The 25,292-nt window shown below is 51.5% G+C and overlaps 1 protein-coding gene across 1 annotated transcript; it reads left to right on the top strand.

Annotated features, from left to right (window-relative positions):
* Nucleotides 1–220: 220 nt before the first annotated feature.
* On the top strand, nucleotides 221–24,908 carry PXDC1 (PX domain containing 1). Its single transcript, XM_053920856.2, has 5 exons — nucleotides 221–1,299; nucleotides 12,644–12,735; nucleotides 13,362–13,479; nucleotides 19,657–19,768; nucleotides 23,650–24,908. Exons 1-5 carry the CDS (start codon nucleotides 1,044–1,046, stop codon nucleotides 23,765–23,767), a joined length of 696 nt encoding a protein of 231 aa, XP_053776831.1. The 5' UTR covers nucleotides 221–1,043; the 3' UTR covers nucleotides 23,768–24,908.
* The last annotated feature ends 384 nt before the right edge of the window (nucleotides 24,909–25,292 follow it).

The raw sequence follows: 25,292 nt of genomic DNA, 5'->3' as shown, positions 1-25,292 counted from the left end.
CAGAAGACGATCCCTTGGCTGCGGGCCCAGGTCCTAGGGGACGCCCCTTCCCTAGCTGGGGCCTGCCCCCGTGTCGGTCTTTCCGGCCGCGTCCCCGTCTGTATGCAGCCAGCGTCCTGGCCAGACCGGGCTGTGGCTCGACTGGAATGCGCGAGGCGGACGCGGGACGGACGCGGTGGGGGGTGGGTGTGACGCGGGGCGAACGCGGAGTGGGGGCGCGGGCTCCCTGGGTGGGCTGTGGCGCGAAGAAGACACGGCAAACAGTCTCAACGCCCGGCGAATCGGGTGCCGGGTTCGGAGAGTGCCCCGAAGCCTCCTCGTGCGCTCCGCCCAGACCTCGCCCCCCGATCAACAACAGTGAAGTTCCAGCCCTGTCCTGGGCGGGGTGAGGCGTGCAGGCCCCCGACCCGCAGCGCGCCGGAGGATCCAGAAGAGGAGAGAAAGAAAGTCTCCGAGAACCCTTGAGCGTCGGCCCACCACGCCCTCCCTTCCCAGTTTCTCGTCCAGTCACCGGCCGGCGGCTCCGGGGCCGCGGGGGGAGGAAGCGGAGAGGGCGGTCCGGGTCGGGGCGCGGGGCGCAGAGGCGGGGCCGAGCGCTCGAGCTTCGGCCCCAATTCCACCCGCAGGGGTCCACGCGGCCCCAACAGCGCGTGTTCCGGCGTAGGCGGCGCGGGGCCGTGGCCGGCTGGCCGGGCCACCCCCTCCCCGGGCGATCCGCGACACACCCTCTCACCCGGAGGCGGAGGAAAGCGGACCGGCCGCGGCCTCGACGTCGACGGCCGCGCCGCCCGCAGTGGGAAGAGCCTTATAAAGCGGCCGCTCGTCCGCCCCGAGCGACTCCTGCCGCGCCGTCTCGGAAGTGTGAGCGGGGCCGGGGCGGACCAGAGACAGACTTCCGACGGACCCGATCCCGGACAGCCTCCAGACGGACCCCGGACAGACCCCGGACGGACCCCAGCACACACCGGCCCGGACGCGCCCCCTGCCGGCGGGCAGCGGGGGCCGAGGGCGCCCCGGCGGCCGGGGCATGCGTGGCCCGCGTTATGGCCTCGGCGGTGTTTGAGGGCACCTCGCTCGTGAACATGTTCGTGCGCGGCTGCTGGGTGAACGGCATTCGCAGGCTCATCGTCAGCCGGCGCGGCGACGAGGAGGAGTTCTTCGAGATCCGCACGGAGTGGTCGGACCGAAGCGTGCTCTACCTGCACCGCAGCTTCGCCGACCTGGGCCGCTTGTGGCAGCGGCTCCGGGACGCCTTCCCCGAGGACCGGCCGGAGCTGGCGCGCGCGCCGCTGCACCAAGGTGCGGGGGCCGCGGGCTCCGGGGTGGGGCCGGGTACGCCTCAGAAGGGGTCCTAGGGAGAGACTTGGTTGCGAGGTCGTTTTAAAGTGCATGAAACGGAGAGGGGAAGGCAAGTGGGAAGTTACTTAAACCGAGATTGCGGCTCTCCCCTTGGACCCCGGCGCGGGGTAGGGGACACTTCGACCCTCCGCCCCCAGTTGAAGGGTGTCCAGGGCTTCAGTGGTAAGAGGATAAGGAGCCGGCCCACGGAGCCCGGAGGCCTTCCCGGCCGAGCTCACCAGGATGTGTGCCCTGACAGTCACCTAGGACGAGTCACTGACTAGCACCAGTGCGGCGGCCAGGGTAGGGGTGGCCCCCACACTTCTCAGTCTGAGCCCCTGCCCCGGACTAGCGATCGCCTCCCTCCGCACTTTCGGGAGGGCTGGCTTCGACCCCCGCCGCGCCCAGACGGCGGCAGGAGGGGGCTGGGGGAAACGTTTGGGAAGAGTTAAGTACAGTGGCTTTTGGGGGGACGCGTCGTGTCTGGCAGCTGCCCCTCAGAGTCCTCCTCTGGGAGGGGCTGCGCCTCTCGACTGCTCCTCTGACAGAGGAGTTTGCGAATTGCCACGCAGCCTTCTGTCACTGCTCGGGAGGGGCAGCTCAACGGACAGCTGCGGAGGAAAGCTCTGGTCCCCACCCCAAGGGTGGGTCCACATTCGGATTTGGTTAACTGCATCGGCCTCCTCCCTCGCCTTGTGACAGGTCTTGGCTCTTGGGGACTCGAGCTTTCAGAGAACTGCTGTGGCTTCCCATTTCCTACTGCCTGGCTGACGCCCATCCCACAGGCTGCCTTTTGCAGGCCAGGCAGAGGAGGTTGAAAGAGGGGAGGAAGGGCCGGTGAGACTAAACTTGGGATGAGAAGGATTGCGAGGCGGGGCGGCAAGGGGCTGGGAAAGTCAGTAGGGCTTCTGACCAGCCTCACGTTCTTTACCCTCACTGGGTGACCACCTTCAGCTGGGTGACACCCAGAAGCCTTCCTTTCTGCAGTCCTCTAAGTGGAGACCTGGTGTCACTTTGGGGGCATTTACTGAAGCCGAGCGTGGCCTGGGAGAAGTCTCCTTAGCTGCTGGTCAGCCTGAGGCCTTCAGATAACCTCTGCTTACCCCTGGTGATGGCCCCCCACCCCAGAGTGTGAATTACATGGACCATTAGCTCAGCTCCCATGACACATCCTCTGGCAGACGCATCATTTTGGGAAGGCCCCCAGAGCCAGCAAGTTTGGAGTCCCTGAGTGAGACAGCTTGCCGTTCAGTTTTCTCTGCTCTCCAGATTCTCACGTTTATAGCCATTCTAGAGATAGTTCAGTGTTATTTTAAACATGGCAGCAGTTTTCCTTGGGTTTGCTATTTGTTTTTTTTAATTTTAAAAAATCTTTTCTGGAGAACAGAAAACAATTGCTTTTTGAGAGAGACAAAGACAGACAGACATGAGTGTGAGAAACATCTATTGGTTGCCTCTCATACACACCCCAACCCGGGATCAAACCTACAACCTCGGTATGTGCCCTTACTGTGGGTCGAACTTGTAACCTTTTGGTGTACAGGGATGACGATCCAACTAACTGAGCAACCCAGCCAGGGCTAAAGGACTTTATAACAGCCCACAATGGACCTGGCTGGCTTCCTGTAAGAGCTGGCTCAGCACTCGTTGGGACCAGGGTAAGGGTGACCTTAATTCTCCATCTAGTCCTTGATTCTCTGCATGGAAGCAAGGTGCTCCTTCCCCAAGCACCACCTAAGTTTTATTGTATAATCCTAAGGGAAGTCCTTTGCCTTTGTCATATCTTTTTTAAGTCCAGGCAAGTCATTTTTAAAGTAAAATGCATCACAATAATGTAAAAGAAGAGTCCACCTCATTTCCACCTTAGTGCCAGGTGTCATCCTAGGTGCTAGGGACACACTAGTGAACAAAGCAGACACACGCGCACACGCAAACACACACACAAATTCCCACCCTCATGATTCTTATGTTGTTGGGAGAAACCTAGTAACAAGAAAAATAAGTAAAAAAATATGTTAGATAGTGATAAATGTTCAGGAGAAAAAAAATAAGGGAAGGAGCTATCAGTAGTGGGGGCAGTAAGGGTAGAGTGGTCTGGATGGTCCAAAGGAAGTGATCTTTGGGGACCTGAAGGAAAGGAGCGAGCCAAGCCACATCACTGCCTGGTGAAGAAAGAGCATTCCAGATAGAGGCAAGCGTAAGTGCAAAGGACCTGAGGCCTGCAGTTGCCTGGTGACTTTGAGTGGTGAGGTGGCCATCATGGCTGGAGTGAAGAGTGTAGTAGGAGTCGATTAAGGAGGTAGGGAGTGGGCAAATCACACTTAGATGTGGACTGTTCCTCAGAGGTAGAGACTCGGAGCAGAGGAGTGGCTTGATCTGACATGCACTCCAGCTGCTGTGCTGAGAAAGACTCAGGAAGGAAGCCCGGCAGGAGCTGCGGGGACATTGTGCCAGGTGTAGCAGAGCAGGTGTAAGAAGTGGTCAAGCACTGATATACATGTCTGAAGGGAGAGGCACAGCATTTACTGAGAGACCAAATGTGGGGTGGAAAGGAGTGTTCGGCCAAAAGCAAAGCTTTCAGCCAGAGAAGTGGACTTGCCATTGACTGAGACGGGAAACCTGCAAGAGGAGCTCAGGTAGGGCCTGGCTTTGAGTGCCGTTATTTCAGCATTTTCTCCAAATAAGACCCCTCATTGAGAGCCTGTGTGGTACTAGTGCACGTCTGTGTTCACCTTTATCACTGAATATATTAATCTACCTGCACACTGTAGACTATTCTTAGATTTGAGGTCCGGGGGGTGGGGGTTAAGGCGTCCAGGATATTATTAGGAAGGTGTGGACACAGACACACCCACCAGCCTCCCACAACCCTGACCGTTGGAGGGAGATGTGTGCCCCGCTTCTAGGCCCTGAGCCTGGCCCCTTACTCTCACGTGGGCAGAGAAGGGAGGAGCTCTGTGCTATCCCAGAACCAGCTGGGAGAGCGCCACCTGACGGAGGGGACAGAGTGCAGAGTCACTGAGTTTACCTTCTAAGTGGCTGAAGAAAGTGCACAGTCCACCTGGGTCTGGGCAGCAGATCAGGGGCACGAAAGCCATCTCTGCCCAACCTGGTGGGTGCTTGGGTGAGTCGGCCTCTCACCTGTGATACACCCCCCATCCCATGCATAGCTTCACCTCAGGGTATTCTTCCCTTCCTAGTGGGCAGCTTTCTCAGGGGGATTTGAGGCATCCTTTCTGAATCACTGGCCTTCAGGCCAGTTCTGAATCTCTTCATGTGTAGTGCTCCTGGGCTAGGTGCTCTCCCAGGCCCCCAGCTCACTCTGCTACCCCAGTTCGGTGCTGGGACCACCCGCCTCTGTGGAGCCTGCTCTTTCTCCTCCTCCTGTTTCATATTTCCCAGACCTGCACCCTGCTGCCGCCCAGACTTCGTTCTGATTTCCATTCCTTTCTCTCTAAGTGGCCACATGCCTGAGTTTGGTTCATGGTCCAGGGATCTCATCCCATCAGATCTCACTGTGCTGTGGGTACCAGGTGACCGGAGCTAACCTCTCAGCTAGAGAAGGAGCCAGCCAGAAACATACATAGGTGGTTTGGTAGCTGGCACTTTCAGTTGTGGTGCTTCCCACCAAATTTCAAAGGAGACACTTGGTTCCGCTTCTGGATCAGACACCCTGAACCCACTGTAGCATCCTGGTTGCCCTCAGGATGGGCCCAAGGAACACGGGTCTCCTGCCCTTTTTGAAAGAAGGCTAGACCTCACATTTCTCCGCTGTCTCTTTTTAAAAACACTGCCAGAAGGTGAAATATATTTCCGCATTGTAGATAGTGAAGAAATAGAAGTCATCCAGCCAGGAAGAGCAGATGCCAGAGCGCGCGGCCCACTGCTCCTGGCAGCGCCCTCACCAGCTGTGGCCCTCCATCCTCCTGTCCGGGGAGGCAGGGTCCGTGGTAGCCCCTGCCCAGGCTAAAGAGAGTGCCCACAAAGGGTTCCCCTCCATCATCTTAGTGGGGCCCCTACAGGCCAGGCCTGTGGCTTTGCTGGGGCAGAGACTAGAATTTGGTGCTTCGTGTGGGTCAGACCCAGGGACTGTGCTCCAGGGAGTGGTTTCATGAGGGGCAGATTACTGTGGAATATCAGGGGCTGGTTGGCGTGTGTATTACCGTCAGAAACAGACTTGCAAAGTGGACAGGGTTCTCCTGGCCAGAGCGTACGTAGGAGGCCATGGCTGCCCTTCGTTACCACGGGCAAACCCCATGATGTGGTGTTTAAGGTCTTGCTAGTCTCAGCCCTCCCTACCCCTTCCCTAGCCACCCGGGGCCTCCTCAGGGCCATCGCACTTCCAGATCCCACAGCCTGTTCTCCTTTCCCTCCCTCAGCCACTTCCTTCAGGCCTCTTGATTTGAGAGGGTGGCTCCCTTGCTGTGACTTCCTGGCCTCCCAGGGGACACCCCACTCACTATGGCCAGTGTTCACCTCACATCCCTCCTCCTGGCTAGCATGAAAGCATTGAGGAGGCAGGGCTCCTGCCCGGCTGGTCAGCCACGGTAGCTCCCACATTTGCTAAGTTGCCTGGCAAGGAGCAGGAGGGCAGGCAGTACTTTGGGGTGAGTGAATGATGGGTGCTACCTGCTGTGAGCTCTGGAGTGGGGTGGTATTCCCTAAATACCTTTGATGTTTTCAGGCAGACTGGCTCAGTGAATGGCTTCTTAAGCATGTTTAGTGAGGGAGTTCTGTGTATAGTGGGAGACTAATGAAGAGGCCTAGAAAAGGAAGGATTAAGGGAAGGACATAGTAAAGATCAACACTTCTAAGTCAAACACATTTTCCTCACGTGATAAAATAACATTCAGACAAGGGAGCATCCCACAGCTGTAAGCAAGAAGGAAAGGAAGGAAGAATGTCTCCTCTTACCCCCTTCTTGGGTCCTGAGAAAGTGTTATTTTTGTCTCTACCTCTTTTGTCTCCTCCTGCTCCTGTCTCTGCCCCTGTTTCTCATTCTTGGAAAGATGCAGAAAACTTAACCTGGAGCCGCATTCCCAACTTTCACAGTTGGGTGCAAGCATCGCTGCGCAAGGGCAGCAGTCAGGAGAGGGTGAACCAGCTGGGCACCACCTGTGCATAACAGGTTGGAGTGAGGGGTAGAGATCGAGTGCAATGGCCGCAGGTCTCAGGGATGCTCAAGTGTGCAAAGAATATTACCACTCTTTATGTCTTCAAGCTCATTTCTTTGTCTCCGTTTCTTGAATGTTGGCTGCCTATTTAGAGAACAGGTACACTTATGAAGTAAGCCTAGAAAGTTTTCCTAGAAAATCTGAAGTATTTCCCCCTAACATTTGTATTATGCTCGTCCTGTAAAGGATATATGAATACGTCTCTTAAGCACGCGAGAAGACCCGTATGCCTCGTCTCACCCACACGATCTGCTTCTCCATACAGTGCGTCGATGGACACATATGTGAAATAGAAAAGGAAATCTGTAAATGTAATTTATTATTTGACTTGACTTGAAAGTTCTCTTTACGGAAAATTTTCCTAGGGCTCTATTGTGAGGGTCTCCTCTTAAGGGACTTGTGTTCTTTGGGTAATGAACACTTCTTCATTTGACTTGGAAAGGACCGTCTTCCTTCCCAACTAAGCCAAGAAGCCTCCTGTCCTTTTTCCCAGAGTTATAGCAGCAGAGGCACTCAGGTTAGGTTTAGGTCTCCCAAGTCTGTCCTCGGAGGAAGCCTGTCCTCGGAGGAAGCCTGGGGACAGTTCCTTGAGGTATTCTGCTCAATGCCTCCACTTCCTGAAAAAAAAAAAATGGGACTTTGGACCAGGTTTCTAAGATTAGGAAACTGATTTGTTTATATTTGCTGTCACGGATAGGTTTTTGTGCTGAAGTCAGCATGTTCAGTTCCAGTTCCCAGAATAAATCAGGTGTTTGTGTTTGCTTTGCATAAAGTAGCTAATGGAGAAACTGACAGAAACACATCTGTGTTCTCAATTTCCAAGGCTAAACTAGTTTACAGGGAAAGGGCACCCTACCCTGGGTGCTCTGGGCTCATTTTAGTCCTCAAATGGATGTAAAAATAGGCACACTGAAATTGAGGTATAACTGTGTTATCAATCTTTTGGTTTCAAATTTTTAACTGGGGTTAAATCTGGATAAAATGTTCACATCACAGATTGTGTAGAGTGAAATCTTAAACATTGAGGTTATATTAATGATTATATTTTTATCAGAAATTAGAAAAATATCTGGGGGCTGTGAAATCTACTGAGTCAACTTCCTAATAGAAAAATCTTAATGTGGCCGGTAGTGGATTGTCCCTTCCTGCCCTCCTCATTGGATTAAATCTCATGGCTTTTGCAGAGTGCTATCTCCCCCTGCTGGCCAATTCTGCAATGACTGCCTCATAAACAGGTGTTTGAGTTTCTCTGTTCAAATGCAAATTCACAACAGTTTTGCTGCCTGCAGTATTTATCACTATGATCTCAGATAGTAAAACTGAGTCAGGCAAGCTCCCCATAAAATTCTTGTTTTACCCCTAATATTTGGAGTGTAAAACCCAAAATTTTAGATAAATCCTAAGTTATTGTATTTAAGCACATTTACAAAAAATATTTATTTACTTTTAGACAGATGGGATGGGAGGGAGAAAGAGAGGGAGAGAAACATCAGGGTGTGGTTGCTTCTTGCATGCCTCACACCAGGGAACCTGGCCCGCAACCCAGGCATGTGCCCCGACTGGGAATTGAGCCAGCGACCCTTTGGTTCACAGGCCAGCACTCAGTCCACTGAGCCACACCAGCTGGGACTTAAGCACATTTTTTAAAATAAGGTTTACAACTTTTACTGTAAACTATTGCTATTTGAAAAAGCTGTGTCAGCCCCTAAAAAATCAAAGCTCCTGGGTCACAGAGGACGGGTACCATAGATAAGATAACAAATACAGGCTGGAGAGCAAGGGCAGCTGTACTTCAGGGACTCAGTTTCTGTCACCTGTTCCTGAAAAATGACGCAGTGTCGCACACGTGGGTTCTGCTCACACCCTCCCCTCTCGGTGCTGTGTCATTTTGGAGTCTATAATAGCTTTGGGTCTCTATGGTTCCCCAGCTGGGACATTGAGGAACCTGAAGGAAGGAACCCCAGTGAGTACGGAACAATGAGAAATTTAAAAATGAAGATGTATTTTATTTCTAAACTGTGGTTTCAGAGAGTGGTTTGGGGTTTGTTTAATATTTAATTTTCCTCACACATTTAACATGCCCACCATTTGATGGGAAACACTTAAAACAATCGAAGTAGGTTGAGTTTCAGGGCCCAGGAAAGGAGGGAGATGTGGCTGTTGGAGGGTTTTCTTTGTTTTTCGTTTTTTTAATCCTCACCATAGGACATGCTTATTGATTCTAGAGAGAGGGGAAGGAAGCGGGGAGAGAGGGAGAGAAACATCCATTGGTTGCCTCTCGCTTGTGCCCTGACCCGGGATCTAACCCGCAGCTTTTTGGTTCACGGGACGATGCTCCAACCAGTTGAGCCATCCAGGCAGGGTGTTGGAGTTTTAAGAAGGCCAGGCTGTTAGAAGCCGCTAGAGGAGTGGGGAGTCCGTCATGGCCCCTGTCTGGGTTGGGGGCTGTGCTGGGACGAGGCAGCCTCCGCGGGCCAGCCCTGCGGTCCCTGCCTCTCAGCGCTGCTCTCCTGGCTCTGGTGGTGCGGGTGCAGCGCCCCTCGGCCCTGGCCTGCTGCTGTTAGGTGGGTTCCAGTGAGTTCAGCTGAATCCATCTCTTCATGAATCAACGGCGATCAGCGGAGGCTCCTCCAGGGGAGCTTCCAGTGCCCCTGTCAGTCACGTGGGCCGGATTCCTTGGAGAAAGGGGCGGCACCTTCGGAAAACCGATCTACTTCGCCAGCTTGACTGTCACTTGGGAAGCCAGGATAGGGGAGTAAATGATGAAAAACAGCGCTCTAACCAAACGCTCAGAATTTTAAAAAATAACCTACTGTCATTTGTGTTCTTGCAGAGAGGGATTCTAGTGTCTTCCTCTCCCCATTTATACTTCCTCAGCCTCCTTTGTTTTGAAGCATGTTTTTGTTCCCAAGGAGTACCATTTGGCTTCCATTCGGAAACAGGATGGCAGGTGAAAGGAAGCAGTGTGGTTCTGCATGCTTCCACAAATAAGATCAAACCAGGGTGGCCAGTGACTGTGTTCACTTAATGCCATCTTGCCCTCCTCGGGCTGCTGTCTTGTGAGACCAGTGACCTAGAACCTGCTGGCTGGTTGCTTCTGGCTGGAGTCTGGCTGAATGTGAAGTGGATAAGTGTGAGCTACATTACTACCTCGCAAGCAGGGTGGAGCACACACCCGGGAGATACCTAATACTTGACTCTCTGCTCTCTTAGGCAACTTTATTCAGTCAGCAAACAGCCAGCAAACATCGAATCTCCTGCATGCGTCCAGCTCTGTGCTGATTGCTGATAAAAGTGAGATGAACCAAAAGCATCTCCTGCCTACCCTCAGGTTCTCACGGGGGACGTGGGGAGACCCATAGGTGAAGGAGCAGGTTAAGTGCCGAGTGGTGAATTCTGCAGAGGTCAGGAGAGAGTTCCCTGGGAGCCCTGAAGCAGACCAAGTCTCCCAGCCTCTGATGTGGGGAAGGCTTCACAGAGCCGAGGACATGTGCCCATCCCACGAGGGACCGGTGAGATTTTGTCATTCATGAGCCTGGAGGTGGGGGAAGGTTGGCAGGAACTGTTCTCCCAGCAACAGGCAGTGCTGCGGGGTAGGGGGGACATTGTGTTTGGGGAGCATATGCCTGTTTCTCGGGTGGTGTGAGGGTGTGGGGGCCATGCAGGGTACAGGACCCGTAAGGTGGGCTGGGGTCAGATCAGGGAGGGTCCATGCACCAAGTTAAAGCACTGATGATGTTTCCAGAGACCTGACCACGTACTTCTTGCCTTTCTCTAGTTCATTCTGGAAAATGGGTCACCAAGAAGATAGGTGCCAGACAAAATACAGTTAAGGTTGAATTTCAAATAAACAATGAATAATTTTTTAGTAGATGCCTATCCAAACTATCGCATTATTCATTTTTTATTTGCAATTTCAGATTTAAATAGGTGCCCTACGTTTTATTTGCTAAATCTGGCCACCCTAAAAGAAGATCAGTATAGAGCAGAATGTATTTATCTGGCGAAATCTTACTCTTAACCCAGCCATAGGTTGAATGTTAATTAAAGATGTAATCAAAATTATACTGTTAAAGCAAAGATACAAGAACTATAAACCTCTTTATTGAGGTAAGATTGTTAAATTATGCTTCCGAACGTATAAAATGGATGTAACTCTGCTGCGTGGACTCACCAAACAAGGGGCTGATCTCCCCACAAAGGCAGCTACAGAGTAGAAACACGTTCTGTGATACACGCGATTGGGTGAAGACTGGTAGTGCGGCTGTAGCAGAAGTTGAAGTACAGTAATAGTTTTGCTCATCGGAGGATAATGAAGCACTTTGTGGGGAAGATTTACATAATTGTCCTCTCTGTTTAAAAACAACCTTTTAGAGGATTTTGGCCCTCTTTCCCTCTGCGCACTTCTTTGTAGAGAGAGGAAGATCAAAGCTACTGGTGCTGTGTGTGTGTGTGTGTGTGTGTTTGAAATTCTATTCCGAGGAATTCAGGGCCGAGAGAACAAGCATCCTGAGAATCTGGCATTTTCTTTCTTCTTTTTTTTTTTTTTTTAAATGTTTTACTTTATTGTCGTTCAAGTACAGTTTTCTGCCTTTTCTCCCAACCCCCCAGCCCATCCCCACCTCCCTCCTGTTTCCACATACCCCCCTCCCCGTTATTGTCCATGTGTCCTTTATAATTGTTCCTACAAACCCGTGACCCTTTTTGCCTGAAATTCCCTCCCTCTCCCCTCTGGTCACTCATTCTCCCTGCTGGGGTGTGTGCATGGCTGTGTGGATGAAGTCCCGGGGTTTCCCACTGGTAGAGCCGTGACCCACCCTCCTGCCTCTGGGACCCCTGCTCCCAGGACAGCTGCCAGCTGGTCCCCTGGGCCCATGTGGCTGAGGAGGATGGGTGGGTCAAGCAGGGATGCCCAAACCCAAGGTGGCCTGTGCTTTATAAAGGAAGTCGAGAGAATGATTCCTGGCCTGGATTTGAGCTGGCATCGTGAAGGATCCCTTAATGTAGCCCGGGCTCTCAGAAATGCCCTCGCCTTGTGTCTGGGGTTGCTCCTGGTTTCCAGGGACCATATATTGTGGGCCTCTTAATTTCAATATGTGGTTTAGGAAATTAATTTTATCACTTAATGTAGATTCAGTGGGTTGCCTGAAAAACAAACAACGCTTTCTCCTATAAAACAAAATGAAACCAGAACTTCTAAAGAGCTCTGATTCAGTAAGTGATAAAAATTCTGAGATTTCAGCCTGTGTGGTTTGGTCAGAGCTCGTGCAGGCTGTCATCCCAGGTCAAAGGAGGTACGTAAAAGAGGCAGGTTACCTTGGGAGCCCGACTCCCCCCACCTCTGGGAAGCCAGTGCCCAGAACCAGTGATGGGAAGGTTTGTGTTCCTCACTGCTCACGGGGAGTCAGAAACATGCCCCGAACCCCGATGCTGCAGCCACAGCGTTTCAGGAACCGTGTGCTGCACTCAGGACTTCGGGTAACCGTAACGAGGGTAGAGGCTCAGATTCCTGGTACGTGCTGTGAGTCATGCCCCGCTGGTTTTCTCTGGGTAGAAACCTGATTTTTTCCTTCCAAACCCAGCATTTAAATGACTTGTCTAAATATGTGCTCCAATTAGATGGGCCTGTGGCCAGCAGAGCGAGTCCCTTCTTCCACTGTGTCCTTGGGAGTGGGTGTGCCCTGGGCAACCTCCCCTGGCTGTAGCCACTGCGCTGGTGGCCTTGGAGTGGTCCCCAGCTGAGCTCCGGTGGAGTCCAGGCTATTTATGGAGCTGGCCCAGGCTGTCCCTCTCAGAAGGGTCTTGGATGGTCTGTCTGTGGCTTATTCCTGCCTGCCCCACTCATTTGCCGTCCTCGGCCTGCCGGACTCCTCCTTTTGGGCGGGCAGTGTCACCCGCATACACACATCATTCACTGGTGTTTGGAACTTAACGTGAGGTTTAGAACAGGGCTTTCAGGGTGGGCTGTATATACGTTGTATATATGTGAATGAGGCTGAGCAGATACAACCAGATGCACGGAGACGCTGGGGTAGCATCCTCATCGGGGGATGCCTGTTGTCTGTATTTAATTTAGGAGCCCATTTCCTGGTCTGTTTTTCTGATTTTAGGCATGTTTGTCTCAATTGTAGGACTGGTTGCCATAAAGGATGCCCACGATATAGAGACCAGGCTCAATGAGGTGGAGAAGCTGCTGAAGGCCATCATAAGCATGCCCTGTAAAGTAAGTGCGGCAGGTCCGGGCTGGGTGGGAGGTCGGCACATCTGGCCAGCTTTCAAATAACTGACCTGCTTGCTCCCCGGGCTGCTTACCCCTTCATGAAGTATCTGGCCGTAGGGAGATGGGTGGATATAACCAGGGGAAATAGAGACTCCTGTAAGCTCCAGTGGCCAAGGAGGTGTTGAGTAGGAGGGGATGTGGCCCCTCTGCTACGGTGGCTTTGCTTTCTTGCCTCTGTGCAGAAGCCCCCAGGTCTTGCTGGGAGTATTTGAGAAGAGGGCGTGTGGGAGCCCAAGGGGGTGTTAGCGTCAACAGCAGCAGGTAGCCTTTAAATGAACTTTGCAAGCTTTGCGTGCAGCAGAGATGAAGAACCTGGACTGGAGTCAGGCAGACCACCTAACTCTTGTAAGCTTTTGTCCCCTCCCCCGTGCCTGGGGAGAGTTGGCGCTCTGCTCTACCTGGCCCTGGGGCCTGCCGCCTGGGGCCACAAAGAAATGAAAAGTCCAGTGACTGCCTCCTCCTCTGTGTGGTCAGTCCTGTGGGCTATCTGAACAACTCCACGGCATTAGCATCAGCCTGGGCCACATGGCAGAGGATTAATTTTTAGTAATTTACCTATTTCTGCCCAGTATTCTAGGTCAGAAGTTGTGCTCACCTTCTTTGAAAGATCTCCTCTGGATCAGGTGTTAAAAAATGACAATGTACATAAAATTCAACCCAGCTTTCAAAGTCCGGTGAAAATATCAGGTAAGAGCTACAGGGAAGGCTGGGGGGAAATGCTGCTGTGGCTTTCTGGAAGCGCTTTCAGGGTGTGGCCTGCGAGGTGGGGCTCGCCTCCCACCCCCAGGCTCCCGAAAGGCCGTCCACAGGATGCCGGCCGCAGCAGTGAGAGGCTGTTACCAGACCTTTATGAAACACTGTGCTTCCTGACCTAGAGTTCACACTCTTCCTACTTCCTAAGGGAGTTGTTTGGCATACAAACTGGAACTTACTTAAGAAATAATATAATGATGAAAACATTAGGAAGGCATTTTTGAAGCAAACTTCTCGAATCAGTAGACTAGCCTGTTGAAATAAGATGGTTCACATAATGTAGCACTGAATTTGTTCTTAATTTTAGGGCAGCCATGGCCAAAGAGGGAACACACAGTTTCGCTATCTTTAGCATTGATAAATTAAGTAAAAAATTAACTAAAGAGGCAAGGTTAGCAGAGTGAGAGCAAATCATCACCTGAGCAGAGCGGCTGGCCAGCTCACATACAGGATCAGAAAGAAAGGAAGGGGGAGCCTGGGCTTCATCCTTTTGGTCGTTTTCTAAGGTCTGGGTTGCACAGGTCACTAGAACACTTATTTTTTGCAGTACTGGTTTGGTGAAGGCTGCTGAGGAGTATTCTGTAGGGAAAAGAGCTCTGTCCTATGGGTCTCAGGTACTGGGCTTCCCCAGGCAATAGGCAGTCAGCTTGTTTTGGACTAAGAGGTGGCATTTGAGTAGAGTCTTGGAGGAGTTTGCTAGGTGGACAGGGAGGGAAGGCAGTCAGTTCTAAGAGGAAATGCAGCTCAGCTAAACGTGTGAGCCTGTGGGACCTCTTCATGTGTAGGAAGGACAGAGGAGGGATTCTGTGTCCCGCATTTACTGATGGCAGTGAATGGAGGAGGAAGGAGAGAAGAGCAGGGATGCAGGGGCAGGACTCGGGATGAAGTTGATTGAGAAAGAGTCAGCAGAAGAGAGCGGAGAAGAGCCCAGAGCCGGATCCTAAGAAGAAATTGGTGGTCCTGGTGTTGGGGAGGAAGAGGAAGACAAGTTGGGATGATGTCATTGCAGAAGAGTGTCCTTTTGAGTTCCATGCCACAGCAGGGGTGAGAGTCCTCCTTGGGTGCTGGGGGAGGCGGACAGGGTAGGCAAGTTCTGGGAACCAGAATGCAAAAGGTGCTTCTAGAGATGACTGTGTGTGAGCAGGATGGGGTTTAAGCCTGGCTTTGTTTCTCTGCTACTTTTGGTATCTACCCACGGTATCTTCCTGTGTTTTCTTAGAAAGAAGAGCAGGGGGGCTCAGGAGCCCCCCTTGGCTGGCACCACCAGTGTCCAGACCCTTGTTTAGAGTGGAGTGAAAATGGCTGTCCTTTATCCTAGCGGGTGTCTGTGGACTCTAGTCTTGTGGGCTCAGAGAGGGCTCCGGGACCCTAGCTGTCAGCTGTTTGGAGTTTTGCGTGCTGTCACCGGGAGCGGGGGCAAGCTTCCGTCCCTCAGCGCACAGTGGGAGAGTCCTGGCACCGGTGTCTCTGTTTTGCTTGCTTTCTTTGTTTTGAGTAAACAGGAGAGCAAAGAGCAGCACAATCCTTTCCGGGCCTGTGTGGGTGGCAGGAGCCGGACTGTGGCTTCAGGTTGGTCCCCGGAGTGTGAGGAGGACAGGCTGGAGCCGTGCAGAGTGCATCTGCTTGGGTGACTCCTGGAGTGCAACCCCCGGAACATTCCTGGTCCTCTGCCTTAGTGTCCTGTCTCAGCAGTGATGTGGATAAACGCATGTCTACATTTACCCTACAGATCTGAGAGTGCTGAGAAGAAGTTTAACAGGGATAGCTGTGGAGTCCCGTGCTGAGCTTTTAAATACGTTCCCCGTGTCTTTATGTGAGGACTGAAGACAGAGGTTTTAGCTTGTACCGTACATGAGCCTCAGCGAAGTCTTGCATGCATGACTAGGGATGTAGTGTCCAGGTCCAGGAAGGCAGGGGTGGTGACCTCCGTGTGCCAGCAAGGAGCCCCAGTCACCTGGGGCAGCATGCTTTGCCCTGGGGACATAGCAGTGGGCAGAAGTAACCACAGAACACTTTGTAATAGATGGAGCTGCCTAACAATGGAGTTTGTAAACGTCTGTTGCAAGTCTGCCCCCCCCAAAGCCTCAAGTCCGGGGGGCCTGTCCTAGGAATCCCTGCAGGAGGTGGCAGTCTGGGGGAGCACCTCCGGAGGCTTCCAGAGCTAAGAGGCTCTTACTGCCAGGGTTTTCCTCCTCTTCCTCTGCCCTAGTCGATTGGGCACCAAGTCTGGGGATTCTCCCTTTGAAGCACCCAGCCTTCATTTCTTTGCTCTTGGACTAGCCAGCCCTCCTTCTGAGCAAGTCTTCCCAACATGAGTTAGCGTGTAGGTGTGCAGGCGTGAGGGGGTGCTCCTGCGGATGTAAGATGCACTCTCATTACTCACTGCATGAAGAAATCTGTGTACTAAGACAATGACCTGTGGTAAATTCAAAAACGCTTTTCAATGAAACCAGTATTTGCAGTAACACTGACATCCCTTTGAGGAACTAGTGAGTACATGGGCAACCTGTGTCCTTCGGCCTCGGTCCCATGTTTCAGGTGTTGCTGGATTCAGGGATCCTCAGGCCCTGAGCCTCAGACCTGGCACCCCCTGAGAACACCCACATGTCTCTGTCAGCCTCACCCTTTCCCTAGTATAGACCCCAGGTAAGTACTGACATGGTCATCGCAGAACTCTTGATTCCTGGGCTCATTAATTTTCCCAAAACCTTAACGCTGAAAATAAAACCCAAGTCCCCTAGTCATTCTAGGCATGTCAGAGTCTGGCTCACTCTACCTTTTTGATTTTGTCACCATAGAACCCTGCTCTGCAGACCCTCAGCCTCTTCTGGGCTGGGATTTGCCTGTGCTGTGGCTGCTCCTCCACCGCCATGCCTATCCTGCAAAATTGTATTCATTTGTGAAAACGCCCTGGCTTGCTGCCACTCACCCTCCTCCTTCTCTGCTCCTCGTGGACATCTTAATACTTTCTCTTGCTCTTGACATAGACTTTAAGGGAGGGAGTGCATGGGATGGACACTGGCCTCCCTGGCTGTCAGAGACTGCTCTTCACACACTGACTTTGGAGCATCCAACCTCTGCATGCTCAGCCTCCTAATGTTCAGACTGCAGTGGCCAGTGGAGTCACTAGGTGGCGCCAGATGCTCGCGGTGTGAGAATGAGCCTCATCCTGGGTCTCTAGCAAGGTCAGTCAGGAAATACTGTGGACTATCTGGTGATGCTTTGGGTCAATACAGCCTTAACCATTCTTCATCCCATGTTAATCTAAGTACTTATCAAACCTAAGAATAAAAGGTATATATGAATTAATGAGCTGAAGGACTGATTGGCATATGGGGCATATGAAAATATTGTTAGAGTTGAAAAAGAAAAATCACTACTAGGCAAACACCATAGTAATTGTTTCAGAAAGGGTCCATTGGTAGATGCTAAGATTAGTGGGCAAAAGTTTCAGGAGAAACAGGAGTTGCAGAGTCTCAATGGATCTCCCCAAAAGATACTTCTTAACTACCAAGAGAAAGATAGTAACCTTACTTTGTAGAAATTGGCAGAAGCCTCCTTACCCAGGGGTAAGGCCAGCGGACATCACATAACCCCTGATGTGATGCATAGGGGAGAACACGCTATTCCTCTGTAGGATTCCTGCCCAGGATGCGCCACTTCAGTTGAGCTCTTAAAAAATATCTGACAAATTGAGGGAAAGTGCTCTTCAAAAGTGTCCCAGTCATGAGAGAGGAGAACAGACTGATGAACTGTCAGAGGTCCTAGGATGCTACAGCACAACCACTTACGGCACCAAGGGGTCCTGGATGGGGTCTGGAACCAAAAACAAAAAGAGGGACATTAGTGAAAAAGCTGGTGAGGGAGATGTTTAGTTAACAGTATTGTGCAATGTTAATTTTCTGCATTTGATAATTGTGCCGTAGTTACCTAAAATGTTAATAATAGGACTTGGTGAGGAATATGTGAGAACTCTGCACTATTTTTACAATGTTTTTTGTAATTCTAAAATTAGTTCAAAATTTAAAGAAAAGAAATGGCAAAGCAGGACTCTACTTAATGTGAAAAAATATGAATGCAAAAATTAGCTTGAAAATGAGCTATTTTGTGGAATCAGTCATGTATGTGATTAAAGTAAATTGGCTAGTAATTCTCTCCTTTATTTTTGCTCTAGTTACTAAACTGATTTCACAGAAATTTACATTTTAATTATGTTTGAAGATAGGTTCAAATGCTATAACTTCTTTGCAATTATAACATGCTTTGCTTCTTTTTTAAAAAAAGTTTCTTTATTTTTAGAGAGAGGGGAAGGAAGGGAGGAAGAGAGGGAGAGAAACATCAATGTGTGGTTGCCTCTCATGCAGCCCCTACTGGGGACCTGGCTCACAGCCCAGGCATGTGCGCTGACTGGGAATTGAACCAGTGACCCCTTGGTTCCCAGGCTGGCACTCAGTCCACTGAGCCACACCAGGCAGGGTGCTTTGGTTCTTTTTATTTGCATGACCCAACACATACGAAGACGTTAACAACAATGGCAGTAATAACTACCATTTATCAAGCCCTGGGCACTTATTAGGTTCTTTACAAATCCCATCTCCTTTAATCTGCATCTGATGGCCCTTAGGGATGGACACTCTTTTTCCCATTTTACAAATGGAGAAACTGAGCAAGAAGGAGCCTGCTCCTGAGGGATAAATAGCAGAACTGGATTTTTCTCGAGGGCCCAGATGGCCTTGCAAACCATTAAACCACATTTCTGTGCACAACGGAGTAGCATAGGCAACTAAGGAATGATTTACTACACGTGTGCTCTCGGGGGCTGGTAAAGATTCCATTTTCTAGAGCTCCAAATTTCACATTTAAGAAAGATTAGGAAGTTCCCATACAAGGCATCTCTTCATGTTTAGCAATGTTATGAAGCATTGCCATTTATTTTCACTTGTAAGGTTCTCCCCCAGAAATCCCCTTGGCAAGGGGAGGGGAGAAAGGTGTGAGGGCTGTCTGCTGGCTGTACTGACATGACTCTGAGGTTTTATATACTTCCCGAGATGGACAGATTTGAGTCAGACTTAAATGAAATCAGTTAAAGAAAGTGTGTGTGTGTGTGTGTGTTTTATTGCTCACATTAGTGCTCCCATACATTTAAAATTGAGAGGTGAGAGAATCTTTCTTGTTAAGGTTCAGCCATCTTCAGAATCACTGAGGCTTTGGTAAACATCTTTTTGCACCTTCCTGCACCTAGAAATGTAGTTGACCCTAGAGGTTCCACGCACCGACTTTCTGTTGGTTCTCCAGAAAGCCCAGTGGAAACTTCAGCAGTGAATTACTTGGCAAATCTTATTGATAAATAGTCATTTAAGATCATAGAGCTCGTTGTTGGGCTGAGTTGCAGGGTCCGAGCTCCCAGCCCGTGCCAGTTCAGCTGCCACCCCCTCAGACATCCCATTCCCACACCGTCCAGCAGTGGACAACCAGAGCCACGTTGCCAAAGAGCTAACGCCACACAGCCAGTGTAGACATGAAGACGTTTTCTTTCTTGGCTTCTTTAAATTATCACACTTTGTGCTTGTTGGTAAAAAAAAATGAATTTATATACAGAATTAGGTAAAGTAAAAAGTGAAGTCGCCTATTTGGTTTAAAACGCACACTTACCTCATTCGATGGTTGTGGCAGCCCAGTGATGGTGTTGTCCTGCCTCAGACACGGCTGAGAGCCTAGGAACTGCACACCTGGCGGCATGCCACAGCCCTGGACTCAGACCCGGACTGGCAGATGTGTGCGCAGCGCTCTTTCTGCTCCAACGCACGGGGAAGGGTGTGTGGGGAGAGAGCTCAGACACCCAGAGCCTCTTCCCGGGGGGGGGGAGAGGGGCCTCTCGGCTTGCATAGGTCAGCTCAGCCGGTGCGGCTCCTGTGAAGCTAGGTGTCAGCCCCCGAGTCTGCGTGGCAGAAGTCTAGAATGGGCTCCAGAATGCACCTTGGGGGTGCAGTGTTCTCTTAGTGCGGAGGAGAAGGGACAGTGGGTGGAGGGGGAGGTCTGGAGATTGGTGTAAGCCCCAGACTTCAAAACCTCACCCCTCCTGAATGTTTCTTTTACTGTTTTCATTTTCAGAAATCATGAGGTCCAATGGGTTCTGTTTAGCCAACACGGAAACCATCGTTATTGACCACAGTATACCGAACGGAAAAGAGCAGCACCTGGGTGTGGACCCGGCAGAGCATGTGTAAGTACACTGACTTGAAGGCAGTTTTGCAGATGGGATCCTGGAGCCACCGGCCAGTGCCAGGGGCTGGGGTTCATTGCCATGCAGAGCTCTGTAGGCCGGAACTATGTGTGGCCAGAAGTACCCAGCCATCCTGCCTGTATTTAGACATTTATTTAAAGAGTTTGCCTTTTCTAGAGGGCAGTGAGACCTTGGTTCATACAGCTTGTGGGAACAAATTTCCTTTGCCCTGGTGGCTAGCTATGATGGGCCGTCGAGGAGAAGTGGCCAGGCTCCAGGGTCTGGTCTCTGCTGGGCCCTGAGGAGGACAGGGGCCACAAGCCTCCTTGATCATAGGGCCTGGTCTCCCAGGATGGGGAGAAGTGTCACCTACATGTTGGCCTCACATCGCAGGGCTAGAAATTCTCCAGACTCAGGGAACCTGCTCTGAAGGGAGAGAGGATGTGTCTGATCAGTGAAGGCGGGACAGCCAGAAACACCGCTTCTCCGTTCTTCCTTTCTCTTGTAACAGACTGTGACCGCTCTAAGTGCTCTAGGAAGCCCCACACCTTGCCCCCTGAAACCACAGCCGCCTTCATCCTTTTTGTGATTCCGGCCATCTCCTTGGGAATTATTGGGCAGTGGCTTGAGGGCGCATCATAGTTTGGCTTCTGTTAACTGTCAAGGCCAAACCCAGGGCTCTTCTGGTTTGTGAGTGTCAGGAAGTCACTTACCCTCTCTTGGCTTCTCTTAAGTTTGAATTTGGACTATAATGGTCTTGCATTGTCCGTTGTGAAGACCTCAGGTAATGAGTGTGAAATGCCTGGCTTAGGAGTCCCCGAGGTGGCTCTGGGTGTGCAGAGTCTCCCTGGGGCACGGGAGAAGCATATCCCATAGATGGAGGGACTTCTCGGCATCCCAGGTCTCAGCCAATCCACTCAACTGAAAATAAAAATGGGCCAGGACAGGCCCACATGCCGAGACACACATCTGGGCTAGTTGACTGCAGGACAAAGTGTGACCCCAGGATGTGTCACCTCTGCAGGCCCCCTGGTCTGTGACTGAGCCCCGTGCAACGCACTCCAGCCAGCAGCTCCCACTTTCTTAGTTACTCAGATATCTCTTCGGTAGATGGCACGAGAACCATTCACAGTGATGTCATTAGGTGCTAGTATAAGAGGGTTGGCTGGCGAGGCCAAAGGGGTGGTCTTGTTCTGAAATACCGTTGTCCCTTTGCATGCCTTCCCATGACACACACAGGGCATTGCACCTACTGTGTGTGTAGATGGATAGCACATTAGTTCACAGCCTGTGGCTCATAATGCAGGGCTGGCACCATGGGGTACAAGATTGATGTGTATTAAATGAGTGTTGCAAAGGAGAGGTCCTCTAGCTTCATGGAGGAGTGTCTGGCTAGGGCTTGTCGTGGTGGTGGCCCTCCCTCATCACTGGTTGCTGTAGGGTCCTTGCTCTGGCTCCACAGTATTCCTCGGGTAACCTTTTCCATCTCAAGAGGCCTTGAGAAGCCTTCTGCACCCTGGCATGAGGCCAGATGTCAGAAGTTAGGCCAACTGTAGAGTTTTGCGAAGGAGAAACACACAGAAAGCAAGGATGGTATCTTGACTCTCGCAGCTAGCCTGGAGCTTTGCGTGGACGGGGTTGACTCGGCCATCACATGTGGCCACCTGCCCAGGACACCTGGCTGGCAGGGAGAGAAAGCAAAGGAAATCCTCTGTGATCCCAGGAAAGCTTAAAGCCTAATGAAGAAATGTCTGCCTCCTATTTGAAGGGCTTCCTGCCTTGGGCTTGCCAGGTGTTTCTCTGGGTGCCTGACCTAGGGCAGCATAGCCAAGCTGATGACCTGCTGCTGTCTCTCTCTCGGGAGCAGTCTGTTTTCACACTCCAGGGGGCTGTCAGGCAGGTGATGTGTGGTGACTCCGCAAGGTCAGGAGGACATGGAGAGATGACATTTCAGTAGCTAGAGGCTCTTCCACCTGGCTGCCGCCACCGTCCTCAGCAATACTTGAAGGGCGGGGGATAGAGGGGCCTGTTTGGCCCAGAGGCTGTGAATTCAGTGGTGTCTGACCTGCTGGTTAGGGGTGTGCCATGGAGCCAAGTAGTCTGCCCCACCTGTCCCTGGAGAGGGCAGGTACTAGCACCCAGGACCAGAGACCCACTGCACTCAGGGGATGAGTGGATGTGTCTGATGGCGATATGAGTCATCCTCTACCTGGTGACCATCCTGGTTGGCTGGAGGGGTTGCCAGGCTCCCAGGAAATTCACCACTGAGGTGGCCCTCACTCTGTTGCCACAGGTTAGGAGCAGAAGCATTTTCCAGGCCTGCTGAGGACCAAGGTGCCTCATTTTCCTGAGCATCCAGCTTCCCCTTTCATCCTTGATCCTCAGGGCCATCTGACCGAGGGCAGGAGGTGTAGCCAGGGGATAGGAAGCTGCCTGGGCAGCGCTGTATCCTGGCCATCACTGTGGCCCTCTCCCTCTCCTGCCTTGAGCCTTTTCTTGCATCTTGAGTGCCCTTTTGGTTTCATTCTAGTGCTGTTTTGAGGGAAGAAATGTACTATCCTATAAGAAAGCTGGAGAGATGGCCTTGTCTCCATGAGACACGCTGCCTCGTGGGCTGCACAGTGTTTCCTGTCACAGTGCCACCTCCTTTTCCTCAGCCCGTGCTCCCAGGGCAGGGCAGGGAGCGGGGAGACCCAGATGGGCCCCAGTCCTTCCCAGAATCTTTCCACACCCCTCACTGCGCAGTCAAAGGAAGACGCAGCTCTGCAACCTCTTCTGTACCCTACTTTTATCGGCTTAGACTTGAAGGAAGCATGCATCTCTCCAACCCCATGTTTGAGGCTAGTGGGATTCTGCACTGTGTCCTCTTGATGAAAGGCTGGACCCACATCTCCGCACCCCCCTGCAAGTGCCCCAGCCAGTGTAGCCAAGTCAAACTCCTTACAGTGCCATTTGGTCAGTTCGTGCCCTTCCCGGTCTCTCCAGGTATAGTTTAGCTCATACAGGAGTCTGCTAGTAGCGAGGCCTTCAAGCAGCAGGAAACGACATGCAACACACTGTGCGCTGCACCCAAAGGCCTCTTCCTGCTTCCAGTGAGAGCCGAGCGGAAGGAGCTGCCTGCGCACGTCTTCTGGGCCCTGGGTCCTTAGCTGAGGAAGATGGAAGAAGCACCAGCAGCATCTCCTCTCCCTTCCTGGGGAGCATGTGCTTCATGCCCTTCTTTCTCTGTTATTCATCCTTTAAAGTTTGGAGTCTGTTTCTTCTAGTTTGGGAGGCCGCATCTGGGTTAGATGGGCAGCTAACCCAGACATGGGGACCCACCCCGCTGACCTTACTGCCCTCACCCAGCACCTCCCTGGGTTCCTCCTGCCTCCCGTATGACCTGACCCAAGGATATACCGTGGTGGCATTTCTCAATTTTGCTGTAGTTCACATGGCCCAACCCATGGCAAGCTCCTGTTCCCAAAGACAGGCCCTGCCTGCCCTGTTCACTGCTGTGTCCCCAGAGCTTGACACACAGCAGTCCCTAGACAGAGAAAAAACATTACTCTGTGAATGAATGAATGAATGAATGAATGGCTCAATAACCACTGGCTAAAGAATATAGATAGCAGTGTCTGAGGCAGTATAAACCAGAGCTGTGACAATCTGTACACTAGGGTCCCTCACCTCATAGTAACTGAGGTTCCTTCCACACTTCCTCAGCAAGCATTGAAAAGGCCACGCCCACCGATCGTGGAGCATCCTGGAAAGCCCTCTGTTCTGTTTGAGTCGATCCCTAAGTGCCCTCATTTCAAAGACCCTCTGTCCTTTCTCCATTTCAGCGGAGGTGGGGGTGGGTAAGCCAGCCTCAGCCCTCACCTCTGTCCTTCCCATTTCAGGTTTGAGAACGGCAGTGAGTTTACCTCAGAGCTAGAGGATGGTGATGACCCAGCAGCGTATGACACCAACCTGTCCTATTACCACCTGGTTCCCTTTGAGACGGACATTTTGGACTGAGCCTCCAGGGCGTCCCTTCACCCCCAGCCCTCAACTGCTGGTTCTGCTGCTGTTCACTGCTCCGGCTCCAGGCCTGGTCTCTGTGGCGCCTGTGTTGACTAAGCATGGCTCTGCCGCCACACTCCACTCAACAGCCTGCATCCGGGGGCCTGGTGTTCGAGAGTGGATCGGTGGGGTTTTCCTGGGGTTGGGGTCAACCTCAAGTCTCCAACAACAGGAGTCAGGTCTCCGGAGTCCACGAAGCCCGCTACTGTGGACAGGCCTTCTCTCTCCACCTCTCCACTGCATTCTGCCAGCCTGTTTCTGCCTTCCTGGGACTCGCTCCCCACAGTGTTTTGAGGAGCCACAAGTGCCTGCAGGATGTCGCAGTGCAAGGGCAGAATACACAGGGTCTTACTGGGTTACTCCTCTCCTGTGGCTGCTTCCTGGAAAGGAGCCTTCTCCTAGGTACAGTGGCTCAGGGCCAGCCGGACCCCCTCACTCCCCACCATCCCTGTCATTACAACCGCACAAAACAACCCATGTGAGATTTTGTTAGTCACCCAAGTTCTTCATGACATAGGCAGGGTATGTTAGGTGATCAGCATTTTCCTGGGAAGCAGGATGTGTGACTTTTGTTTCTGTTCTTCACCTTTTATCTGGAAAGTGTGGGCTGGCTTTGTGTCAGTCAAAGGGGGTGTGAATTGTGAATGGGAACAGGGACAGGAGAAATCATGGACTGCCAGGTGCTTCTATAAGCTGACCCTGAGTTACAGTTCTCCAGTAGAGAAAAAGAATCTGCGCCTGGCCTGCCGGCATCTCTTCAGGGTAGCAGTGCTTTAGCCACCCTGGGCATCAGAGGTTCACCTCTCCTGCTGGTTACCCAGCTCTCAGTGATGGAATTGCCATACTAACATGAAAGGATGGTAATGAGAGGAAAGCCACTCACTCAGTCTACCTATCACCCTTTGCCCTCAGGGAGGGGCTGGGCTCTGCGTGCTTCTCTCCTTTAAGTCCTCACAGTGTCTACTAAGGACCAACATTTGCTAATGTAAATAATAGTAAATTATTGAGAATCCTAATTCTTTTACACAGTCTGTTTTTTAATCTATTTTAATTAAATAAAATTTATTACTCTCCTTTTATGGATGTAAGGTGTTTGTGTATAAAGGTGTGCTTCTTTTTATTCCCTGCCAAGAGGGGGCAGAAACCAAACCCTGCCCCTCAGACTAGCCCTGAGCATGCTCCTCTCATTATTACTGAGGAGTATGTTTTATTCTTAGCATAGGGAATAATCTGTCCAAAATGAAAAGTGAATGAACAGTTTTTTTTTAAGGATTTTCCCCTTCTCCCTACTGCTCTTTGGCAAACCTCTTCTGTGACCCAGCTGCACGTACGGGATATCCATGCATTTTTGCATTTCCCTTCTGCCTTCCAGCTGTGTTCAGTTTAATGCATCCTGCTTTCAAGTCAGCTATTGGGTGGCTGATGGGGGTGACCAGTTGCTTTTCTTCTCTTGAGGGGTAAAATTCAGTTCCATTCAAGG

Source organism: Desmodus rotundus, chromosome 3, assembly GCF_022682495.2.
Source record: "Desmodus rotundus isolate HL8 chromosome 3, HLdesRot8A.1, whole genome shotgun sequence".
NCBI lineage: Eukaryota > Metazoa > Chordata > Mammalia > Chiroptera > Phyllostomidae > Desmodus > Desmodus rotundus.
The sequence above is the reverse complement of the archived record's forward strand: the minus strand, read 5'-3'. Positions and strand labels throughout refer to the sequence as shown.

Bases quoted from the DNA above. Each gene is read 5' to 3' on its own strand.
- PXDC1 (XM_053920856.2), top strand. From the start codon at position 1,044: ATGGCCTCGGCGGTGTTTGAGGGCACCTCGCTCGTGAACATGTTCGTG. The intron at 12,736-13,361 runs GTAAGTGCGGCA...ATTTCTGCCCAG, and splicing joins TCATAAGCATGCCCTGTAAA to TATTCTAGGTCAGAAGTTGT. The intron at 13,480-19,656 runs GTAAGAGCTACA...TTTCATTTTCAG, and splicing joins AAGTCCGGTGAAAATATCAG to AAATCATGAGGTCCAATGGG.